The sequence below is a fragment of the Dasypus novemcinctus genome, chromosome 3, assembly GCF_030445035.2.
Source record: "Dasypus novemcinctus isolate mDasNov1 chromosome 3, mDasNov1.1.hap2, whole genome shotgun sequence".
Taxonomy (NCBI): domain Eukaryota; kingdom Metazoa; phylum Chordata; class Mammalia; order Cingulata; family Dasypodidae; genus Dasypus; species Dasypus novemcinctus.
The window spans coordinates 13,832,314-13,859,262 of NC_080675.1; the positions used below are offsets into that span (position 1 = coordinate 13,832,314).

At 35.6% G+C, this 26,949-nt stretch overlaps 1 protein-coding gene across 8 annotated transcripts in view; it reads right to left on the bottom strand.

Moving 5' to 3' along the window:
* Nucleotides 1-26,949, bottom strand: part of UNC79 (unc-79 homolog, NALCN channel complex subunit) — a 329,268-nt gene that overhangs the window by 207,028 nt on the left and 95,291 nt on the right. For 4 of the 8 annotated variants that reach the window (XM_058292338.2, XM_058292328.1, XM_058292322.1 and 1 more), the window contains exons 3-7: nt 22,517-22,821; nt 18,782-18,952; nt 9,351-9,443; nt 4,466-4,521; nt 3,669-3,798 (exon numbers count right to left, since the gene is read on the bottom strand). In XM_058292338.2, coding sequence (XP_058148321.1) covers nt 3,669-3,798; nt 4,466-4,521; nt 9,351-9,443; nt 18,782-18,952; nt 22,517-22,821 — 755 coding nt within the window. The remainder of the gene's footprint in view (nt 1-3,668; nt 3,799-4,465; nt 4,522-9,350; nt 9,444-18,781; nt 18,953-22,516; nt 22,822-26,949) is intronic. The other 4 variants (XM_058292349.2, XM_058292334.1, XM_071213722.1 and 1 more) reach the window with 2 other exon arrangements.

Consider the following 26,949-nt stretch of genomic DNA (forward strand, 5'->3'; position numbering starts at 1 on the left):
TTATTGAAAAAAACTAACAAACCCAAAAGAGGCAAGTGTTATAGATAACCAGCTCTTCCTTATTTGAATCTTCCCTTCCTCACAAGACCTGTGAATATACCTCAGTTACTATGATTAAAAAGCAACACATAATTTAATATGTAGAGATAAAAGTATGGTAAATTGTTAATTATTATATCTAGGTTAAGGCCATATGGATGTTTATAGTATTATTCATTCAACTTTTCTGTACATGAAAATTTTCATAATAAAAGGCTGTGGGGATACTAGAGAGAAGCAAAAAGAATAGCAACTATTATGGCAGGGAAAGCATAGAAGGACTGAGAGGTGATGAGTTTTGTTTGTTTTTTATTATTATTGAAATAATGAACGTACTCTAAGAATGACTGAAATGATGAATGCGCAAATACATGATTACACCAATACCACTGATTATGCACTTTGGATGGATTTATGCTTTTTTTAATACATACCAATAAAATAGATTTGTTTAAAAAAAAAGGCTGTGGGGAATCTTGTATAATTATATACAATATAATCCCAATTTTATTTTTAAATGTGCATCAAAAATATTAGAAGAAGAATAAAATAAAAGAACAAAATTAATTGGAGGGAAAATATACCAAAATGTTAACAATGGTCATTTCTGTGTGGTGGAAATTTTTTTCTTCCTTACACATTTCTATAAATTCTCTATAAGCAAATTTTCCTTTTTTTATAAAATCAACAAAAGTTGCTACCCTTAGAAAGTGTTTCATCTATAAGCTTCCAAACCCATAAAATTCTGTCTCGATATAATTTTAGTTATTAAGCCTATTTGGGGTTGTAGTGCCATCTAAATACTGACAGTGTGTCTTTCACTGCAGTAGTCATAGCAGAAAAATTCTAATGCTCTGGCTGAAGTTTAATGAAAGAACTAAATTGAAAGAAGTGCCGTCACACTTATAGCAGAAAAATAAGAGTTTTCCATTAGGATACTCTGGGTTCAAATCCAAGTTCTGCCTCTTTATTATCTGTATGAATTTAGGCATGTTACTTAAACTATGTGTCCCACTCCATCTGTAAAATCAAAATAATAAAACCTACCTCTTAAAATGTAGGAGAGGGTCAATTGAGAAAATGTCTGTAAACCCTAATATGGTGCTTGGTCCCTATGTTCAATAAAGAAAAGGTTAAAAAGTTTAATGAGATAATAGAGAGCTAGAGCAATATCTGACAAACATCAAGCGCTAAATTAATAGTAATACAAGGACCAGAATGATTCACTCTTTCCGTGGTCTTTTGTTTCCTGCATAGAATACCATGGTCCATTAGAACAGTAGTTCCCAGAGAATTACTTCCCTGGTGCCTTGGATAGTCCCTGGCGCACGGGAGACACATAATTACCAACTGTTGAAAGAATGCAAGTGTGAGTGTATGATTACACGGATGAGCTGAAGAATGAGTGCTCTTAGATAGAGGTATCTTGTTCAGATAGCCCAAGAGAAAAAGAAAGAGTTGCTCTCATCTTAGCAAGTAGGCTTAGGCGGGACAATTTTAGTGCAGACAGGCTTGGCTGGCTATGCCCACAAGTGAAAGAAGTGGCTGTGGGTTTGTCAGGCTTCTGGATGCCCAGAATAGGCAAAGTGCAGCATGTGGTTTCTCCATTTAAAACCTGTACCTGGTTTCCCTTTACCATTAGGATAAAATCCACAGTCATTCCCGGTTCTATCAGGCTTTCACCTTACCTCTGGCTACTATTCTCCTCTCGCTCTGCTCTATGGCTGCACTCGACTTTTTACAGTTCCTAGACACTGTCATGCTCTCTTGTCACCCAGTCTGAGCACATGCAATTCCTTTGCCTCAGACACACATTTATCTATTCATGATTCGCTCACCTTCTGATGGCTAATCCCACTTCATCCTTTCGGTATTAACATAGATGTCACTGACTCAGGAGACCCTTCCTTGACCAATGAGCCCTCCCCAAACTTCCCTACCTTGAGGGCAAGGTTAAGGACCTCTCCCACCCCATCCCACCCCCGTGTTCCCACAGCTCTGTATTTGTTCTACCCAGAGCACTTCCACACTATATGGCAATTACCTGGTCTTTCCCCAACAGCTAGGATGGAAGTTCCAAATATTAGTGATTTTAGACTGTTTTGTTCTCTACTTTACCACCAGTGCCTAGAATAATGTCTGACCAAGGGTAGACCCTCCATAAGTATTTGTTGAATAAATGAATGAATTTCCAGATCTAGATTGTATTAAACTCCATGAGGTCTAGTTCTGTGTCAGTTTTGCTCAACACTGTATCATCAACAACAACAAAAAAAAAAAAAACAAAGACAACAAAAAGTGTACAGTGCCTGGCACAAAGTAGACTTACCAAATATTTCTCAAGTAAAGACATTTCATTTGTTTTGGGTTACTCATTCATACATCATTTAAGTGCTTTTTTAGGGATCTCATAAGAAGGCATTGGTTGAAATACTTCAGTCATTTCACCTGTTATTCTTTAACTCTCTCGACTTTTTTAAGGCTTTTACATTCAAATTATCCATTCGGCAATACTTTAACATTCCCTACCATCAACGATATATATAGCACCAATGATACCAATTCCCAGTTTAAAAAATTACTATCTACCTCATTGTTTTATTATAATTATTGCTACCAATAAGGTCAATATTATTCTAGGTTTAAAATCATCAAGACCCAAAACACAGGTATTAGTATCCCAGGCAATTATTAACATCTTTCATCAAGAATATAAATCAGATACCTGAGTTAAGTTAAATCCCCACAGAACTACCTCAAAATACCATTGTAAAGAGGAGTGGTGCCAAGAAATACACAGATTCTCAAAACACCAGTATGTAATCCTACAAACATATAAATAAGAGCTAATCTTGCAAACAGACTTACCTCTCTCATTTTCAGAAAAATATGTATACAAATACGGAAGGGGAAAGTGTGGGCAGGGTGCTCAAAAGCTCCATTAGCCACAAGCTGCTTCTTTGATTTTGTGATATATAAACATAAATAGCAACCTGGGATCTGGGGTGGGTTTTGTTGTTTGTTTGTTTCTTTCTTTCTTTCTTTCTTTGGGTTGGTTTTGGTGTTTTTGTTTTTGGTTGGTTTGTTTCTTTTTAGTGTGTGCTTTTTTAACATATATATATATATCTTTATACTTAAAGTCCAATGTTTACTTCCCAGTTATCACTTATATCAATATTCATCAATTGTTGACTCTTCCTCACAAACTGGACATTAGGTCATTTAATCTTTATTTAGCACATGAACTGGTATTAGTGAAGATGCCCCAAGTATTCTTATCAGAGCAGGATTAGCCAGCTGGGGATTTTGCTAAATGATGAACCAATTTGCAGCATGGTTCTCAATGCTCACAACCCATAGAGCAGTTAGTGTGACCAGCAGTTAAGACCATAGGTCAGCCAGCTAGCAAATGGGACTGGGGCTTACACAATTTGCTATGGTGTCATAAATATTTTTTAAATGAATTTCAGTTTATTTATATGCCACCTAGTTTCAGGAAGGATTTATCACAATTTCTAAAGGCATAATTAATATAATCCAGGAAGATCTAAAAACATATATAAATAGGTGATGCAAATGTGGCATAGGAAAAATAGCAGTAGAGCATTACAGGGCAGTTCTCTTCTTACCTGTGTACTGCAACCCCCTGTACTCGCTTATTGCCCCAGGAGGTTTTAAATTGGGCCAGTAGTGGAAAAGCATTTGCACAGCTGGAGGTTTCACTTGTGAAGGCCCATAGGCTATCACATATAAAAGATCCTAAAGGAAATGTGAAGCATAAGCTTAAGTCATCAAATAAAAATAAAAAAAGCCCATTCAATTACCAAAGCAGTACCCATTCCAATGAAAGGGTGCAGGTGAGTAGTTTCCCTAGAATCTTCCCATATGGCCATTCTCAGCATCTATGATCCAGGCGTGTCTTCATAGACTACATCACATTCAAGAATTTTTTTTCCTTCTGTAAATAAGCTCCCGCCCAGGTAAAGTCCAAAAGTACACTGTCTTTTTAAAAATTTCTTTTGAATCTGAGTAATGTTAAAGAAAGTTTTTTAGAATAACATTCTAGTGTGCCAAACACTCCATTATAAAATATGTTTTCATAAAACACATTTCTTAACAACTCATAACCCTACTCAAGGAACTTTTCAATATAAATAGAATTATTTATTACTTAATATAACAGTTGCTAAATTCCAAGAAAAGATACATCCAATTACTTTTTCTGTCAAGACACTGTGTTCTTAAAGTATGATTTCTGTTCCAAATGATAAATAATTAGCCAATGAGGAAAGAATTATAGGCTCTCCATGCCTAAATAATGGTATTGATAACTTTAACCTAAACAATAGTTTTAGTATGCAAATAATTTTTACTACAGTATGTAAATGAAGTTAGTGGCTATTAGTTAAATTTGGCCAAAACTTACTTTCCAGACTTCTTGTTTATATTTCATGAGGCATTCCAATAATTGACAATGATACACTGTAAGGAAGAAAATATAATTTGAACATGAAATGTAAATAAACAAATTATCTTTTTAGATATAATAAACTACATTAGTATAACTTTTAACTCATCATTAAACTAGAAATGACTTATTTTCATATAGTCACATTTTTCAAAAATCATACTTCATAAAATTTTATTCCAAGTTCCTTAAGAAGTATGTCATTAATTGTATTAACAAAAGAAATATTTTTTAAATCCCTAGGAAGCATAAATCTTTAACGTTAGTATATATCAAAGTAATCAAGAACTACCTAGGAAAAAACTAGCCCAAAAGCACCAAATCATCAATATAATAAAAGCTCACATTCATTGAGCATTCATTATATGCCAGGTACTGTGTTGAAACTTTATATGTATTGTCTCTCAATCACCATATGCCCATTTTTGCAATTAGGAAACTGAGGCTTAGAGAAGTTAAATAACTTGCCCAAGGTTGGACAGATTGCAAGTAAGAAGCAACAGAATGGAAGAATTATCATTTAATCAGCAATTACATCTTGGGGAGGAATTTTTAAAAGTTACACAACAGCAAGCTTCCTTGACTTGGCTATGCTTATTTGGGGAAAAAAGATATTTTCACCCTAGTTAGATTCCTATTTGATATCTTTCCTGATCTATCTTCCAACCCTATCATGTTACTGAAACAGGGCTCTTTTGTCATGATGACCTCTGGACATTTCTTCAGTCTGCATCTTACCTAACCTTTCAGCAGCAGTCAGTATGCTTACTACCTCTGTCTCCTTCATAAAACATTCTCTTCCCTTAGCTTCACTACATGACACTCTTCTATCATCTCTATGGACACTGTCGTTGGCTACTACAGGGTTATCAATCACCTTTTCCTTATCCATCTCCCATGATATACGCTACAAAAGCAAGATACTTACTTTCCCAGACTTTCCTGCTGCTAGCGTTGGTCATGTGACTCAGTTCTGGCCAGGAAAACCTAAGGGAGAATCTGCTGGAGAGCTCCTGGGATATATTTTTTCTCTCTGATAAAAAGAGAGAGGCCCACTAGGAGATCTTTCTATAATTACCCCGATTGACCATATTATCTGTTTTTGTATGTGGTAGTGTGAGGATATAATACCTCCACTGTGGCAGCCATCTTGCAAACATGAGAGGAAGTAAAAGAGAAACACAAAGATGCCATCTCAGCACCCTGATATTGTGGATCCATCTTCAAGATTTCCAATTAAGTAAGCAATAAATGTTTTGGTCGTCTAAGCTTCTGCTAGTCAACCAAATATATCTGACAGATACATCTCTGTCTCCTTGGCAAGCTCATCTTCTTCCACTCTGCCATTATCTGGAGTTCCTGAAGGCCTGACATAGAACCACTCCTTGTTTCATTCCATGCTTTTGTCTAAGGAAAGTTACATTCACACACAGCTTCAATTACTGTCTATATGCATCTCAATGGTGGTCATTGCACACTTACACGTAGGATCTATCCCAGAGCTCTGCTCTGAGCTCCAGATTCATATGCACAACTACCTAATTACCATCTCCTCTTAGATATATCAAAGACACTTCAAACACATGGCCAAAATGGACCTTATATTCTTCTCCAAAAAACCCTTTTCTTCTTCCAGTGACTCCATTCTTAGTGAACAGTACCTACCATGCATCCAGTTATGCAAACCAGAGACCCACCATATCCAATAAGTTGCCAACTCCTATCAATTTTACTTCCTGAATAAATCTCACCTTTGAGATGCCTAGACAAATACAGTGACCTCCTTAGTGAACAATCTACATCCATTCTGACTCCTTTTCAATCTTTCAACTGCAGACAGATTACACACACATACCTACTCAAAGCCCTTCAGTGACTTCCCACTGGGTGTGAGATAAACACAGAACTCCCTAACAGTGCCCACAGCACACTGTGTTCCTGCCCATAGAAATCTACAGTTGCGTCTCACACCAGGCAGCCCTCACTCTCTAAACTCCAGCCACACTCATCTTCCTTCAGTTCCACTCGCTTGCCGGCTTCCTCCTGACACATATGATTTCCTCTACTTGAAGCTTCCCCTCCCCTGTAGGCTTTGTCAGTTCTTAGAGAAGCTCTCCTTGACCTCAAAAAAACAAAAACAAAAACAAACAAAAAAATCCCCTTTTGTAAGGTCTCAAAGGACTTATCATAATTGAAATTTTATACACTTTATAATTCTTTGATTAATGTCTTCTTCACCCACCACTAGTGTCATGAGGTGAAGGCAGGGGTAAGTTCTGTTTCACTAACCATGTGCCTGGCACATGGTAAATACTCAATGACTACTTGCTGAATTATGAATGACCCTCTAAAATTGGAATTATGTTCTCCAGGACACCTTCACTTAAACAGCGCCTGCCATCCTGGATAGGAATCTGCTCTCCAGACCTTGTCCAGGGATGTCCACTGATTGCCTCTCAAACAGACCTTTGTTTAAACTGCTTCACCCTCTGAAAATGTCCCATGTATCCCATCAGTCAAAATTCTATCCATATTTTAAGACCCATACTCAGTTCAAGTGGCAAAAAACCTTTCCCGATCAATCCAGAGAGTTCTCTCCCTCTGGTAAATTAACACTGTCTATAGTATTTATTTGGTACTTTTCATATAGTACCCTACATTTTTAATTAGTGATTTATGTGAATATGCCCAATCTTCCCAATTAGTCAGAAATGCCATAGCAAGCACCATATCTTACACTTCTGTATGGTTTTCACAATACCTGGTACAAAGCTGTACCTGTGCATAGGAGTTACTTTAATCAATGCCTATTACTTGAGCAAGGACTATGCTATATCCTTGATATACAATCAGCCACAAAGATGAAGCTGCCACCTGCTAGCGCTCCCAATAAAAATCTGAATGGTGGAATGATGTGTTCCTAGGCAGTCCCTGGTGGATATTGCCTCACTTTTTAACAGTTTCCCACATCATACGACTAGTGTTGTCCCAAATGTAACTCCTAGTATAAAATAAGCATTCCCCAATAACCAAATTAAGCTACATATTTGGAGGCAACAGATATAACTCTATCTGTTCACAGTGGTTTTCCAGCAAAAAATTCATGGCAAGTTATAGATATTAGTATTGTTATTTATTGAGCATTTACAATGTGTCAGTCACTATATTAAGTAAACATTAGACAAATACTTAACTCAAATAACTTAATTCATTTAATCCTAACATTTTAGAAGTACTACAGGAAAAACTATTCTCATGTTAGAGATGTGAAAACTTGGTTTTAAGGAGACTAAATAATTTACATACATGAAGGCATTTATAAACTGGTTTCACAAAAAGGTTTTTTTTTCAGAACATATAAAAAATATTAATATTTTGATAGTTTAAATCAGACAAAGTAAGATATGAGATAACTTCCCATAAAATAAATTCATATATTTTAATCATATCACATAATAATTATGAGGAATTTCATATTTAACAGGATGGCATTCCAGATTAAGAGGTTGAATTTTTTTTTTTAAGATTTATTTTATCTATTTCTCCCCATACCCTTGTTGTTTTTCACTTGCTCTGTCTGTTTGTCTTGTTTCTTTAGGAGCACCGGGAGCCAAACCTGGGACCCATGATGTAGAAGGGAGGCACCCAACTGCTTGAGCCACCTCTGCTCCCTGCTTTGTTGTATCTCTCATTATGTTTTCTCCTCCCCACATCTCTTGTTGCATCATCTTGTTGCGTCCGCTCGCTGCACCTACCCAATCACATCAGCTTGCTGTCATCTTTTGGAGGCACCAGGAACCTCTGCTCCCTGCTTTGCTCTGTCTCTCATAATGTTTTTTCTTCTTGTGTCTCTTGTTGCATCAGCTTGCTGCACCCACCCACCACACCAACTCGCTGTCTTCTTTAGGAGGCAATGGGATCTGAACCAGGACCTCCCATGTGGTAGGTAGGAGCCCAGTCGCCTGAGCTACATCTGCTTCCCAAGAAGTAGATTTTAAATGAAAATTTTGTTTTTCCTCATCCAGAATCAAAAGCCCAATAATAATTTATTATGCAATTAAGTAAAAGGTTGAAAGAAGTGCCACAATATCTGTTCTCTTAACAAATGAGCATTATACAAAAATTAAAACTGAGTTCATATCTTAATACGTGATTCCAGTGAGACCCTTTTTAGATCAGTTTCCCAAGTTCATCTGCAATTATACTGATGATTTATTTACAGAAAGGAAATTATATGAAAAACTGTTCCATATCACTAGTAATCAAAGAAATACAAAGTAAAACAATGAGATACTTTTCATCTGTCCAACTCAATAAAATTTTTATGATAATATTCAGTAATGCTGCAGTAGAGTAAGACCTTTCATATACACCCAGTGACTTTTTTTTTCCAGCACTTTAATCCAGTAATCCCTCTTTTATGAATTTATTCCAAGGAAACATTATAAATGTAAAATATTTATGTTCAGTGATACCTGTGCCATTAAAGCAGCAAATTTGCTAAATCAATAAGAGTTGTTACCTTTGATTGCTAGAACTGCAGGTGATTTTCATAAATCTAATTTAACTAGGTCTATATACATCCACTCAATTTATTTCCAGTCAGCATTCTAAAATTGTGTCCTCAAACAGCCTAAAATATGACCATCCAGCAGGACTACTGCCAGTAGCAGTATGCAAGAGAAATTTTATTTCATCTCAAACATTTGTTTTCTAACACATCTCCAGTTGTCCAGTTCACCAAGAGAAGTCCTTCTTACATGAGAATTTCTAGCCTGCTTGTTTGATGTTTTGTTTAATTATTGGTTTGAGAATTAGCCAAGCAATTCATATTCCCACTTACCTGGATTGGATGTGTACTGCATTGCAATCATTAGCATGGATGATGCAGAGAGATTAACATGGGCAGGGACACCTTCTCTCCTTGAGGAACCTACTGCAACCAAAATTTTTGATTAGACACAGTTTAATCTATATATATAAACTTGCTACTTTGCATAGAGCATGAGAGCTGAGAAAGAACTTAAAAAAAAAACTCCAATCAAGTCAAAGTCAATGGAATTTTTGCATGAATAAAACAACAAAATTTGTCTTAACATACAGATACTCCAATTGCCATCATTGATAGCAAACAGTTAGCGCAAATCTACAGGGAGAAGGAACAATGCCAGAAAAGGATGTAATGGCTTTGTCAGAGTTGTACTTAGATGTGATCTCTGCTCCCAAGATGTTTATATCCAGGTAGAAAAGAAAAACCAGAATTCTCTATTTGTCCAGATAGAAAGGAATGTTGAAAGCTATTCCAATAAGAAAAGTAAAAATAAAACATGTAACCTAACTTGGATGTGTCAACTTTTAGAGAGAGAGAAGAAATAATAGCCTAGCTATTATGTGTAATCGCACATTATTAATTTAATCGCACATACAAATTTTAAAGCACTTGTTATAAGAAATAACATGCTAATTTTTAAATTATTTCCATTCTCATATATCATTAAACAATTTTATTCAAACCTTCACATGTATCTTCATCACCAGTGTCTTCATCATTACCAGAACCACTTTTTTAGTTTTCCAGAACCTACTGGTTCGTATCCATCTAAATTGTATGAAATAAAGCACTTTTGAATCTGTGAATAAAGCTTTACTAGACATATTATCCTATGCCACAAGTATTCAATCACAAAGCAAATTGATTTCTTCAAAACGTACCTTTTAGCTATATAATTGTGATCGCTACATCATAACCACTTACTGTTCTGTTTTTAAGAGATCTTTAAATGGCTTGTTCACAATGACATCCAACACTATATTAAATTTCTCAGTCTCTTTTTTAATAGATTATATCAGGTAACCCCTATAAGTATTCAAAACTAAAATTGATGGAGGTCATTTGGAGTAATATGCTGTCTCCAGAGTATTTTATTATTCCAAATATGGTAATACAGAGAAAGGCCCACAATAGGAAAGAGATTATAAGGACTTAAATATAAAATGAATCCCTCTTCTCTCATTGATAATTGTATAAGTGGGAGGAACCTCTTCTTTTCATTGGTTTTGTGTGGTAGGTTGTCAAATAAATTTATAAATTTATAAGTTATTATAAGCTCCTAATTTTAAAATTATTTCCACACTCATATCATTAAACAATTTTATTCGAACCTTCATCACCAGTGTCTTCATAATTACCACAACCTCCTCTTTAGTTTCCCAGAAGCTACTGCTTCATAGTCATTATAACACCCTCAACAAAGTCAACTGTCAATTTCCTACACATCATGGAGACCACTGGCATGGGGAACAACAAAAAAGCAGATAACCTCAAAATATGCTTTTTTAAAATTAAATTAATTTTATTTGCATTAAAGTACAATGCATGGGAATTATCTCTCTTCTACATTTAAAAAGAAGACAACTTATAAAACACATGTAAAATAGAAGCATTAAAACACTAATAAAAGATGTATCATATAATAAAAAGTAGTTTAACATGATGCTATTTTTTACATAAGAATTTTAATATCATAACGGACAGTGGTTTCAACAACAGCTTTACAGAAACAAGCACATAAGTAAATAAAACATCACAGTTAATTTCCATTTTCCTTTCATTTACTTTTCTTTTTTTTTTTTTTGGAGTTACTGGGGGCTGGGGATTGAACCCAGGACCTCATATGTGGGAAGCCAGCATTCAACCACTGAGCCACATCAGCTACCCCCTTAATTTACTTTTATTAATCACTTGCAGCTGGGCTGCCTCCTACCCACCAAGCATGTGATAGTCAGGGGAAATTAGTTTAGCTATACAATATAAATAAGTATTAATAATCATACAAAGATACAATATCAGTTCATTGCTTTTAAGTGGTAATCAAATATGATTAATAAAGGGAAAAGGACTTTGAGACAAATTCTAAAGAACAAGACGCAGTGTTCTCAAACATTAGCCAAGGAGCTTGTTCACATGCAGCCTCCTGGGGCCCACATCTAGAGATTCCGACTCCATCTGCCTGGGAAGCAGGAAAGTGGTGTGTTTAATAAGCATATCAGGTGATTCTGATGTAAGCTGGCCTTGGGCCACCCTTTAAGAAGCACTACCAGAGGGATGAGAAATAAGAAAGGAAAACAACATGTCGACAAGTGTGGGAAGGATAATTGCATGCTCTTTGGACTCTTTGTTTTTAAAAAAATGTCTAGTTTCACACATACTGAAGAAAAATATATATGTATATTTTTTAGCCTTTCCTTTTGGGATGAGTGTTTACACTTTTGTTTAAACTCATCTCCAATTTTAATAATAAGCATTTCTAAATGCTGAAAACTACTAGTAAGGGAGGCTGAGAATCACTGTTCCTGGAAGCCTTTTAAAAATGGGATCGATGCCCAAATGTCTTCGATGATTTAGGTGACATCTATTTGGAGAATAACCCAAACGGCTCAGTGACCTTTGGCTGTCTCTTCCACCCTATAAATCCATGCTCTCCCTCAAGTATAGTAAGCCACAAAGCCAAAGCATTCCCCTGGCTCAAGCCTAGGAAATTGGCTCCAATACTTACATAAACAGACAGTGCCTTGACATTTCCTAGCCTTCTAATAGTGTGAAAAAAATCAGCACAATTCTAATTTAATAAACATGCACAGGCACACATCATTTATTGAATCTTGTAAAAAGGCATGATGTAAACAGATGTGTAACTTGTCTCCATAAGGGTATATAAAGCCAAAAATACATACAATAGAAGGAAGAAGAGAATTAATCAAAATAAGACAAATTTACATTTAATATTGTGCTTAAGAACTATAATAAAAAGTTTTCCTCCCAGCACCACCAGAACAATCACTACTACCACCCCCTTCCTCCATGAGCAGTAACAACTCCTTAAGTTCTGCCTGTATTTTATAGTTTCTAAAGTACTGTCATGTACAGCTCTCATTTGAGACTTATTTTTAAAATGTATATAGACAAGAAAATATATATTATAAAACGTCAAACTACTTGCATGAGATCACCAATCAATCTATTAGGTCTACAGCCCAACCCATTTAACCATATAACTAACACTCTAATCACTTATTCATTCAACAGTTATTTTTTCAGGACCTCCTATGCACTATCCACAGACATTCTTCTAGGTCCCAGGAATACGGCTGTAAACAAGATAGCCAAGCCTTTGTCCTTATGAAAAATCTTTGTTGTTATGGAGATTAGATGCTCGAGTTGTGCTATCCAATATCGTAGCCACTAGCTGCAGGAGGCTATTTAAATTTACATTAATTACAATTTTAAAATTCAATAAAATAAGTATTTAATGAATTGTAAAACTTCAGTTCCTCAGTCACACTAGATACATTTCAAGTGCTCAATAGCCTTCAACATGGGGTCAGTGGTTACTATATTGGACAACACAGGATTTTAAAGAATATTTCCATCAATGCAGGAAACTGCAGAAAGGCCAGTGTGAATAGGGCAGGATGAATGAAAAGAGAGGTGATAATGAAAGTAATAACGTAGACAACAGCCAGATCATGGAGGGCCGCCTGGGCCAAGCAGGAACATTCTAAGAGTGATAGAATGCTACTAGATGGTTTGGCCAGGAAAGTAACCTCTGGTTTACATGCTTGGAGGATCACTCAGGCTTTTCTGTGAAGAATAGTCTTTAGGAGGGCTAAGGGGGGAATCAGGGAGACCAGCCTGGAAGCTACTGGAGTGGTCCAGATGAGAGATGCTGGTATAAAAGGGGTATGAATTGGGATATATTTAAATAAAACCCACTAGCCTTATACTTTTTTAGGGGGTAAATGTAAGGAAGTCACCTGGGAAGAAGGAACACATTCTGATGCCCATTCTCCAATTGAGAGTACCATTTCCTGTGCTTTGCTGGAATGCATTACTTGGTAATGAGTTCTTCCTCTGCTTGCGTCTTCTGCGTATGTAAGCAGAAGTAACTGTGTTCCACAAGATGAGGTTTGAGCATAAGATATCCATACCTTCAGAAGGATGTTTTGGTTAAACATAAAGGGGAAACTGGATAAAGTGACCCTGAAGTCTATTAAATATTAAATTTAACATTAAATGTAATTAAGTTGTGTTAAAATATTTGTGGATTGATAGATTAATGAAAAGTCATAGAGATAAGATGTCCATCAACACTGTTTAAGTGTTCTGTCAAGTCCTATGAGATCAAAACCTGTAATAACAACTGTTATTGTGATACAACCAACTGGGCGGTGGGAGACAGGGACAGAGATTCCAAATCCCAGTGGATGGCCTCTTATCTCAGCAATAATTAAGACACTAAAATTTCAGGACAATATGTGATTTGGGGTAGAATGTTGGTTTTAGTTACAATGGGATTTGAGATGTCTTGGATTGGACTACGCCCTCAGTCTGTTAGATGCTTGTATAACATCTTACAATATTCAAAGGCCATTCCTGTATGTAATCTCATGATCTTCAAAACAAACATGGGATGTAGACAGGGCAGGCTATGATTATTCACCATTTAGAGCCAAGGAAACTAAAGTTCAGAGAGGTTAAGAGATTTGCCAACTGTCAAAGGACTAGAATTTAGTTCTTCTGGATTCCTGTTCCAGAACATTTCCCACGATTCAACAATAGAGCTCTTAAAACATGGTAAGGCTTATTTTATAAAAATAATAATAACTAATAAAACAGCTTGTATAGATTAAAGGTTGTTTAAAAACCACCAACATCTTGTGTTGGATTTTCACATGTTATTTTTGGTCTTCAGAAGATCATAGAAATATAACATGCCCACTTGTTGATAAGACAAAAAAAGATCTAGCACCAATGGTGTGGAACCAGATATTCAACTAAGTCATACTGTTGCTTTTAAGTCCATGCAAATATCTGAATGAACATTTATTTTTACTGATTGTAAATGACTTTTCGAGGAAATTGAAGTTGAAAACAAAAATACATGAAATTGCACAGTCCAGGATGCTAAGAAGTCCAAATTCTTCAAAAACATACCAGAAAAGCTTCTATTTGATATAACTGATCTGCTTTATTAATATCCTTAAAATAATGTAGCCTACATCAAGTAATGTTCATTTAGAATTAGCTTTTTCTCTTCTCTACCACAGCATCATCCTCCAAACATCCATTTTCAATCACATCCACAAATCACAATTTGTTTACTAGAAAAAGAGAGGTTTCCACAGTGAAACGTACACGATTTTTCAATACTCAGTAACTCCCTAATTTATTTTTTTATAACCAAAGCTCATTGCACACATTTGGAATTTTAAAAGTATATCAATTATTTATGGAAGGAGTTAAAAAGGAAAGCTTATACCAAAGGAGAATTTTACAATAAATAAACTGCTTTTGCTCTGCAGAACCTCAAAAAGAGTTATTTGCAAACAAACGTATAGCACTTGCTTTATTGAAAAAGATGACATGAAGGACATATCTGATATACATGCCAGCCTCAATGTGAAGGAGCTGCAATACCTCATTAGAGCCACTTCAAAACTCAGAACTTCATCCTCTTAGTCCCTAATGACATAATCTCTTTAACACCTGAAAAGCTGTCCATGTGTTACATTTGAACTTGGGAACACCACACTGAAGAGATAAAAGTCTTCTTGTCGTAAAGACTTTTTTTTATCAAGGACTCAGAAAATGCAGTATCCTTTATCCTAACATCTAATTAGTCCTGAAATAAAAATATTCTCAAAGAAGTTAAATGCTCCTCTCTTCTTTAGGTCAAAATATCTAGATACTGAAACAACTACAAAAATAGAGACAACATGGATGCAATAAACAGACACACATACTTACATCAATCCATTATAACATGATTAATCTAAAACCATATTCTCTCTATCTTTAGGTCTGTGTCTTTGTATCTAACTTGTGAAGTAACAAGTACAATAGAAACACACGAATAGTTTAATAGAATTTGGCTTCAGAATTTGGTACTACAATTTATTTTCAAAGATTTAAAGATGACAAAGATTGCCCACTATTGAACTAAAGGTATGGTGATGAGAAATGAAAGTCTGAACTATAAAAACTAAACCGAGAGCAACAACATAAGCAAATGAACCAGTTCAACCAGGGGGTTAAAAGAAGATATGTGTCTCTTACATGAAAGACAGTTGGTTGTTTAACTTTGAATTATTAAGCCAAAAATAACCTCCTGTATAGCTGAAAATAATGGCATTCCAAAGACAGGAAGTGATCTGTTTGTATCTTTAAATGAACACCATTACTCAACTAACAAACACTAAAATTCAAACATTTTGTAAACTCAACACTAGTTTGTTCTTTTCATTTACCAAGGTCCACACGTTTAAATAAGAAAGGCTTCTAAAGTGAGTACAAGGCACCTTTGGAGGTCTATGTTTCTAATTAAGGATAAATTTATAATCAAGTGTGAAAAAACAAACTGCCAGGTGTCTCAATGCTTTAAGAGTCTTTGCATAACTTCAGCAGCCTGATACATTTAATGCCTCTCCAAAAATTATTTATTCCTAAGAAATAGGGATACACTAAATTAGATTGCTAGAAAGATGCAGCCTCACCCACTATGCTTCAAAAACCAAGAAATCCTATGCCTAAATTTAACAGTTAACATTACTTAGAAGAATATATATGTCTAGTTGATTCTAAAACTGTAGCTTTGATTTTTCAAATCTCAGTAATTCCTTAATTTAAACAAGCACTTGTCTAAATGGTAAGGTTACACAGTACCAAAAATGAAAATGATCAAATATTCTATTACTTGAATAGTGTAGTCAGTCTGCTAATTTTTTCAAATCTCCATATAATTTAAGCAGAGAAGTCAGACTCTGATTAAATATATGAAAATTACAATACCATAACTGAAACTAAACTTGACCATAAAGTAAGTAAAAGTAAGTGAAAAGTTATGTATGTTTACCAATTGTTATTAGAAAGCAATAACTTTAATAAGATCATAAATAGATCAAATTAAAATGGTGAAGTATAATTGCTAGGAACTGAATGTGGACAAAAAGATATTTTTATAGAACAAGAGTGGAGGCAAGGAAAGAAATAAACTAACGTTTATTGACAAGGCATTGTGCTAGCTCTTAACAATGTTCCGAGTTAATAATTTTAATTATTAGACAACCTTATGAGGTAGATATTATTAATATTCTTTTACAGATTAGAAACAGATTAAGTAACTTGCCTAAAATCACATAGAACTTTGTGGCAGAGCGGTTGTTCAAATCTAGATCTGACTTCTAAACCCATAATCTTTCCAGATTATCCACTGAAACATGGATTAATTCATAATCCATTTCTTTTAAAAATACTTTAGAAGAATTGTGACCATAAAATCACAATACCCAACCTTTTTCTCTCTTTGCTTTCATGTCTGTAAAATCTGTAAAAGTCAAAAGTAAAATCGAATTCAAATCAGTTCCATGCTTTATAACACCAGTTAGTCCACGAACTGTATGCTCTAAATTTTTCCAGTGTTTTCATAAATTTTGACTCACCTTATGGTCACAGCATTCCCTGTGAGGGAATGCTGGTGTTATCATTTTGTAGATGAGGTTTCAACTATGTGAGTTGCCCGATATTACATAGCAAACTAGGGGCAGAGCTGGGACCAGAATCTGCACATCTTGACTCTTTATCGCTTCTCCCATCACGCCTTAGTGTCTTCAGGTGCAAAAGATAAGAATTTCTACACCTGAGGCCACACTCTCACCAGCTTTCTTTTAAGTGAGAAAAGGTCCCGCAATTTGTTCTTTCTCCCTATTCTATAAGATCAAACTGTGTGTATAAAATAATTCATAAGGAACATTCGGCTTTCATTTCTTTTCTTTTCATTTCTTTGATTTTCACCATAAGATTCATACTTTAAATCATAGCATATGTAAAGCAAGTACGAGGTTGGTGCAAAAGTAATTATGGTTTTACATTGTTGAAATTTGCCATTTGATAATGGCATACGTTCTTAAATAAATGTGGTTATGTTATACATCATTTCAACGTGCGTTTCTTGCTTTATGTTTTTTTGCTAATGACTTATTACTTGCTGTTTGTTTTATATTTATTTTAGACTATGGAATTGATGTTAGACAAAAAGCAAATTGGAGCGATTCACTTATTTGAGTTCAAAATGGGTCATAAAGCAGTGGAGACAACTTGCAACATCAATGCATTTGGCCCAGAAACTGCTAAGGAACATACAGTGCAGTGGTGGTTGAAGAAGTTTTGCAAAGGAGATGAAAGCCTCGAAGATGAGGAACGTAGTGGCCAGCATTCAGAAGTTGACAACAACCAATTGAGAGCAGTCATCGAAGATGATCCTCTTAAAGTACATGAGAAGTTGCCGAAGAACTCAACGTCAACCATTCTATGGTCCTTTAGCATTTGAAGCAAATTGGAAAGGTGAAAAAGCTTGATAAGTGGGTGCCTCATGAGCTGACAGAAAGTTAAAAAAAACTGTCATTTGGAAGTGTTGCCTTCTCTTATTTTACGCAACAACAATGAACCATTTCTCAATCGGATTGTGATGTGCAATGAAAAGTGGATTTTACACGACAACCAGCGATGACCAACACAGTGGCTGGACCAAGAAGCAGCTCCAAATCACTTCTCAAAGCCAAACTTGCACCAAAAACAGGTCATGGTCACTATTCGTTGGTCTGCTGCTGGTCTGATCCACTACAGCTTTCTGAATCCTGGCGAAAACATTATATCTGAGAAGTATGTGTAGCAAATCAATGAGATGCACCAAAAACTGCAATGCCTGCAGCCAGCTTTGGTCAGCAGAAAGGGTCCAATTTTTCTCCATGACAACGCCAGACCACACATCACACAGCCAACACTTCAACAGTTGAATGAATTGGGCTCAGAAGTTCTGCCTTATCCACCATATCACCTGACCTCTCACCAACCGACTGCCACTTCTTCAAGCATCTCAACTTTTTGCAGAGAAAACGCTTCCACAACCAGCAGGATGTAAAAAAATGCTTTCCAAGAGTTCACCGAATCCCGAAGTATGGATTTTTATGCTACAGGAATAAGCAAGCTTATTTCTCATTGGCAAAAATGTGTTGATTGTAATGGTTCCTATTTTGATTAATAAAGATCTGTTTGAGCCTAGTTATAATGATTTAAAATTCATGGTCCGAAACCTCAATTCCTTTTGCACCAACCTAATAATTCCATTATAATCCTGAAAATCTAGAGCTTATAACATCAAAAGTAATTTCCATTAGTACAATACATAAAAACAGTATAGTATTAAAGATTGAACTTACATATAGCCATTGGTAGAAAAGATGTGCTAAGATATTCAATAATATCCTTGTGCAGAAATGGAGGAAAGGTAGCTAACGTTGATATCATCGTGTAGGGCAGAGTACTCAGAATATCATCATTGAGAAAGGGTAGCAAACATGTAGTTGTATAAAATATTGACTGTCCAAGATCTACAAAACAAAATTGAAAAATCAGTCACTGAATATTTTGCTATAAACAAAATATGCTAATTTTACATTTTAAGTATCTATGAACTGGTTTAAATTATAAGCAACTATTCTTCCTTTCCTATTAAGAGTTTTGAAACATATTGCTTAGTATAGTGGACTCTATATATATAGTAGTTGCTCAGTAAATGACTGATGAATAAGAAATATAAATATCTATTACAAGAGTTTTTCCTCAACACCTTATCAATTTTAGTAATACTTAGCATTCCTATTGCTCTTTCCATGGGCTAGTAGCTCCTTAAATCCCTCTAACATTCTTATATCCATTACAATTTATGCAAGAAAACTTAGGCACAAAGATGCTGAATTATTTGCCCAAGGGAAGGTCTGGAAGTAAAACGAGGCTACTTTGGCTCCATCAACCAAACCACAAGGTTCCTAAAAGTAGATTCTTGGGCAATGAGGTGACTCACATCCTCCAGCACAGAATCAGATTCAGTATACACTAAAGGAAGGAAACCATAAACTGATACTGCATGACCCTGTACTTTAGTTATCAATGATCATGGAAGGAAGTGTCACCTAATAAAGCCTTTGTCCGAGCATATTTTAAAAGGGGATAATCACAGTACCTACCTTACATCATTTGAAGGATTGCTATGAGGTTTAAAGGAGATAAATGTAAAATACTTGGCATAGCACATAATGTGTGCTCCTCAAATATTAACCATTTTTAGTAATATTATTATTGTTACTGTTACTATTACCTGCACAAGGAGTAAAAATAGAGGACATTCAAAAAACCGTAACTCTTTAGCTTTAGAATACATTTAGACCAAATCCCATTACATTGAACATATATTTTGCTATCTCTGGACCTCCAAATATAAAGGCCATCAGACAAGACTTGAAAAAGATTGCAATGATTTTAGTAACCATTATAATAAAAAGTTAGTAGATTTGTTTGTTTAGCAGCAGATGTACCTTTGTAGTGTTAATTTGATTCCTAATGTTATTTCTGATTATTATTGAAATTACTATGCCCTGTCAACAGGCACAGCAGCTGACAGTGGACAGCTCAGGACCACATCCTGGAGGGCAAGGATAAGTCAACCTTGGGTTCAAATAGACAAAATGGAAAATTCACTGATGTTTTACCGAGAAATAACTGAGGCTGTGCCTAAAAGACACCTGGGTACTTGCCACAGAAGCGGATCCTTTTAACTTAATTACAGAACATTAGCACTAAAAGCGGCCAGAAAGCCACCTAGAGTATTTTTCATATAAGGAAACTGAGGTTCAGAGAGGAGACATGATTGCCCAAGATCACCCGAGAGTTAGTAGCTGCACTATGGCAAAACATAGCCTATACCACACAGCCCCAGCGTGAGGACAGCCTCTGGCTTCAGCGCAACAGTTCTCAAACGCAGGGTGCAAGAGGATCACCAAGGAGCTTGTTAAATATTCAGATTCTCAGGGCCCATCCCTTGGTGATGCTTATCCAGAAGTGCTGGGATAAGTGACCCAGAATTCCTTAGTTTTTACATAGCATGTTCTCTATGTGATACCGATGTTCTTCCAAACACACCTGGAGAAACAATGCTCTATTGTTTTTTTGTTTGTTTTTTAAAGATTTATTTATTTATTTAATTTCCCCCCCTCCCCTGGTTGTCTGTTCTTGGTGTCTATTTGCTGCGTCTTGTTTCTTTGTCCGCTTCTGTTGTCGTCAGCGGCACGGGAAGTGTGGGCGGCGCCATTCCTGGGCAGGCTGCTCTTTCTTTTCACGCTGGGCGGCTCTCCTCACGGGCGCACTCCTTGCGCGTGGGGCTCCCCCACGCGGGGGACACCCTTGCGTGGCACGGCACTCCTTGCGCGCATCAGCACTGCGCATGGCCAGCTCCACACGGGTCAAGGAGGCCCGGGGTTTGAACCGCGGACCTCCCATATGGTAGACGGACGCCCTAACCACTGGGCCAAAGTCCGTTTCCCGCTCTATTGTTTTTTAACCTCCAAGGGATGGTATGCTGAGATTTTTCTTATCTTGTAATTTCCATCACGCAGAACACAGTATATAGGCAACAATGAAGAGTAAAGTCACAAAACAGTTAGAGGTATAAAAGCATCCCTCTGAAATTGTCATATTTTACGTATTAATTGCAATTAAATGGGTTGCGATTTACCAAAGTGAATGCCTTTCTCTTAATCAAGGGCCTCTGGAGATGAGGATAGCTTCCCTAACACAGTGGCCCGTCCTAGGATAAGGCAGGTCCACGGTGAGTTCAGAATTGGTAGTTATAAAGGAAAGGCCTGCAATCAGTCACTGACAAGCTCACCACCACGGTAAGCTCTGGCAACCTCAAGTTCAAAGATTTATTTCATTTAAGTTCTGAGCTGCAATAGGGATCACAGTAAAAGTGGCTAGGCTTAAGAATTTTACAAAATTATACAAGAAAACAACTTCATAAAGTTCTACATTTTTCATATTCATTATAATACAGAATTACAAATATAAGAAAAAACAAACACAATAATCATTATTTCATCATTTTTATGAAAGTCACTTTTTAAAAAAGTTTAAAATTAGGAACACATTGTACTAGATAAATCATTAAGCATTATCTGGGAGATTTAGCTGCAACTATGTGGCAAAATAATCCCCACTGCTCACTAATTCTCCAAAATTCCGATTTTCCCATATAGGGACACTTTGGTTATCATATTTCCAGGGACCAAATTATCAGTGCTTTAAAGTTAAGACAACTAATGTTTTAAAATGGCATGTTCCCCCCAAAAATCTCTTTTCTCGCTCTGTGATTATCCATTTGATCTTCCAAAAACAATATTGGGAATTCAGTATTTATTACTGTACTCCCATTTAGATTTAGAAGAATTTGGTAAACCAGCAAGATAATGAAATTGAGTAAAGACACAGAGTAGAAAGGGGAAAGAGTTAAGAAAAGAACCGTTTTCTCAGGCATCCATTCTGAAACAGCCCTGAGAGCATTTACTGTATACCACATAGGACACCACTTCATACTGTACCCCGCAGACAGCAATTTGTAATAACTATTGATAGTTAAGTTTCAAAGAGACCTTAGAGCTTTCTTCTTATCTAACCTCTTGAGTTTAAAGACAGGAAAAAAATGAGTCCCAGAGAGATTCTGTGATTTCTCCAAAGCACAGATCTGTCAGTGGATTGGAGCCTGCTCTTCCAGCTTCACCTCTTACATTTTCTGGGGTTATGTTTTAAAATCTAAGCCCCCAAATCAAAATTTAAACAAAAGCGCCCATGATAAGCACATCAGGAGAGAGGAGATACTGTCTTGTTATCTTTCTCCTCCTTTTTCCAGCCTATTCTCCCCAACACAGTCTCACTTGGATAACAAACCTCCAGCAATAAAACAGTGAAAAGTGACAGAACAGGGAAATACCATAAAGTTTCAGTGTAAGAAACACAAAGCCCTTTCAAGTGATTTGTAGCATGAATAACAAGTCTCCAAGCCCCTTGCTCCACCTACATAAATATACATGTATCTCGTCAATGGTTTCAATCAAATTGCTCACCGTGTTGGCCATGCTGTAGTAAAGGAACTAGATCCAGGAGAGTCACCAAAGTCACGTAGAGGCCTTGATAGTCCAAAGAAGGGTAGTCTGACAACTGAGCATCACGACTTTGCGGACCGCGTTCAGAAGGGGCATCTCGCAGGACGCTGTAAAGGAGGGAGCGAGTAACAGTAGGGTTGATGGAACTGACCTGCGGTCTTAGAGATGGGGTGAGTGGGAATGGCACAGGAAAAAGACACATGGTCATGGGCACTGTCAAATTGGAGGCATCTTGGTTTTCCTTCTTCCCTGTGCGGGACAAAATGCTGTTGGGGGGACAAAGAAAAAAAAGAGACAACAAAGACACAAAGAACAGCACATTACATTGAAATGACACTCTAAAACAAATAATAAAACACCAGATACACCCCACATAAGATGCAATCACCACACCAGCAACGTCTACAAATCTAGTACTGGTCATAGAGCATCAGGCTCAGAGATACCAATAATACGAAGTTTATTCTGTGGAAGTCTCATTGCATCTCATGTGTTATCTGGTTAATAAGGAGCAAAAATATAAAAATGCATGTTTCAGTGCCAAACCTATGTTTTACAGTTTATCAATTTGGTGAAGGAGAGGATTCCTGGCAGGAAAAACAATGGCTTTATCTAATTAATAAGGGCTCTTATTCTTAATTAAAATGTGCTTTCAAAAGAAAAGAAGTTTTCAGTGAGGAAGTCTTAATCAGGTAAATAAAAACATGCAAAATATAGGTATGGCACTTGCAGAAACATGTTTTAGCAAAGAATAAACATGTGTGTTTATTAAGAAAGTCTTAAAAAGCACATGTTTATTGCACCAAAATAATGTCTATATGTATATCATGATACTGTTTCATGACATTCTGTCAGTATCATTTGAGATAATGAAGTTTAAACAGGCATATGAATTTAGAAATAATACATATTTCTAAAATGTTAGCTAAACTACATTGGAAAAGCTATAAAATAATATATAGTAGATGGTCTGTAGCATATGTTTGTGAGCTAATGATAATGGTTATTTATGTGTGCTTTTTAATTTTGCATGTTGGGGAAGAAACATTTTATTTTAGTAATACAAACAGTGTTCTATTAAATAGTTACCTTCAAAATTCTAAGGACTAAGCAATCAGAATCTGCCATATAGCTGCACAGCATACATTATGATCTAATATATTACTGCTGCTACTTACGTTACTATTCAACAAAACTCATTAAAAACTAAAGGAAAGATAATTTAGAAAGTCAAAAGAAGTTTAATGGGAATAAAAATAATTCTACAAATAAATTGATTTTCTTTTAGCCTTAATTTTAAAATAAAAACCTTTTAGAAAAAGTGAAAAGTAGAAAAGTTGCTAATTTAAAAATAGAACAAATCACTGCTTAGCCAAATGTTTAGGTTTGTTAAAATTAGGTTATACTATTTATCACTCAAGACAATTGCTATGCATTGTAATGATAATATCTACTGCACTTAAAAAGTGCTTTAATATAGTATACTTATATGCTAATCAAAATATATAACAATTTATAAATATTTCATTACATTAAAATAAACTTGTCTTACACTTATTCTAAGTGCATCAAACATTTCTAAGTTCTTAGTTAATGATGTTACACTTACAATTTAACGGTTACGTGAAGAATTGGTTAGTGTCAAGCATGCTTGCTATGTCAAGTTTACATTTATTTTTATTTACTCTTACTGCAATATATGTTGCAATGTAAGAAAAATGACTACATGCTTTTTATTTTCCATGGGCCTAAATTACCTCAATTTCCTTTGTCTTCTGTTACCCAATGTCCAGGGAAAAACAATTGATAATAAAAATAATTTCAGAATAGTTATGAAATACTTCTTAGCAATAGATAACTTTTAAGATTGGTGTATTTTTTTTACTTTTAAAGGGATTTAATTTACGGTTTTTTGTGTGTGATTTATTTGATTTTGTAAGCTCATACTTTACAATGGGATAATGTCAACATACTAGCTACTCCCATCTGCCTACATCTACAGTAAATGACATCAGATTTTCCATCAGACTTTATATTTTTCTCATATAACACAATTACTTCTGAAAGTATCACCATTAAACATTATATTCTTGGCAAGATCAATCACCAAAAAAATCAGCTTTAATACTGTAGGATTTTTTCCCACTGAAAATTCCTTTAGAACAGGGGTTCTTAACCAGGGGTCCGTGAGCTTGAATTGAAATTCAAAAAAACATCATTCTTGTGGGGACATGTTGGTGCAGGTGTGATATATTTATTAAGTAATACTGTGGACTTAGTAAGGGACCCGTGGTTCTCACCTGACTGGCAAAGGGATCCATGGAACCAAAAAGGTTAAGAACCCCCGCTTTAGAATCACCATGGATAAAAATCAGATATATTATTTCCCAAACTTCAGTACTTGATTAGCCTATTACCAACATCTTTTCAAAATTACAAGATGTGGATATTCTTTAAAGTGGAATAATAAGAACACTTTGCCTTTGAGAATAAAATTAGCTGAATTTTGAAACGAATGCTCTCCTTTAAGTACAGTGCTCTGATCAAATTTTCCTTGATGGGGGAAATATAACATACTATTTTTAAAATATTAGTATATTTCCAAAGTTTCATATAAACCAGCAAATACTAATCAAATCCACTTTGGAGACTCTATTTGGATATTTTCCCTGCAGATGTGGGGTTCCCAAATGACAGCAGCAACAGCTCCAGGCATGCAGGGAGGGAAGAACATCAGTATTGAAACAGTAAAGCTTCCTTCTCGCTGCCTTTTGATTTAATAATTAGGTGAGGTTGAGAAAAAATGACTGAAAATGAGTTTTTCTATGAAACTGATTTTAAGTTACCACTCATGTTTCGATGTAAGGAAATGTTTTCATTTGTGGAAAAAACTTAAGAAGGGCTCATGAATAAATGTACAATGCATTGTGATTTTATGATGTTTCGTGAAATTTATTCAGAAAAAAATACTTATTGCCCCAACCAAACTGTCTAACTTGGGAAAGATAAAACCATTTTCCCCATCTGAATTTCTTTCCCAGTGATTGAAGACCAAACCAAAAAGAATATTAGGGAAGTCTGCTCAGAAGAGTTAGACCCAGCAGCCAACTTTTCACCTTTCCTTTTTCTTCATGAGATCCTCCTTTATCAAGCATTTGTTTTCTACCTCAAGGGGGAAGAAAGAGGACCTCTGTAGGTGTGGGGAAAGATGAGAAGTTGTCCTGAGGTATATATAGCAGAGAAAATTAATACAACAAAATTAAGTTTCTATAAGATTACGAATTTGACATTTGAATAGACTCTATACATTGAACAAAGATTACTTGACTATGCTATGCTCTAACGTTACTCTCTGGACTTCAGATCTATAATATGAAGGTATATGTATTCTTTCTAAGCAATTAGAAATTGGAAATTACAATTTATTTTAAATTATTGGGCTGAGACCAGAATCCCTTTAAAAAACATTTAACATTTTCTAAAGAGTCAGCAGGAAGCAGTTTTCCCCAAATGTAATGACTTTTTAAAATATTTTACATGCAAACAATTGAAATGGCATCAGAAGAGAGGTCTGAGCAAAGACATTTCAAAAGAATGTTTGACATAGGAAGAAGACTAGGAACCTTTAAATGCTCTGCCAGGTAAAAGGCAAGATCCTTAAAGGAGACGCTTGAGGTTTAAGATATGGCCATGGGATGTTTCTAATATAAAATGAACAGACTCCTCTGTAGGGCTGAAGAGGAATTAACCTAGACCATCTTTGTAGTTCCTTCTAATGCCAAAAACAAACAAAAAACTGAACTCTAAAGTTGTGTGTAAACTGAAAATCTGCTAAACCTATGTACTTGCTAAATTAAAATGAGTACAACTCAGCATTCAGATGAAATTTTACACAGGACCCCAGGTCAACGCTGGAGTAAATAAATGTTCTCACAGGGTTCTTGCATTGGATGGAAATTTGGGCTACAGTCAACGCAATTCAGCAAACACAAACTGATCCCCTCCTGTGTGCCAAACACTTCTCTAGGCTCAAGGATGACCAAGTTGAATAACACACGGGACTTGCCTCTATGAATCCAAATATGAGCCTACTTTAAGTGGACATGTGTGAACTCTTCAACTGCTGACATACTCAATCGTAGTGATTTATAATCTTTCCACTCCTGTGGATTAAATTAACTGAAGTTAAATACATCCCCTTAGAAATATGTATAAAATCTGCTGCAATCAGTGAGATTCATGAGTGCACACATGAACACCAATGGGCTATTACTCCGAAAATAACAATTCTGACTTAGATGAACCTGTTGGAATTTCATGTTGCATATTTAACCAAAAAAAATTTTAATTTTAACGTTATTTAGAGTATCCAAACAGAAAGACAGGGGGTTATT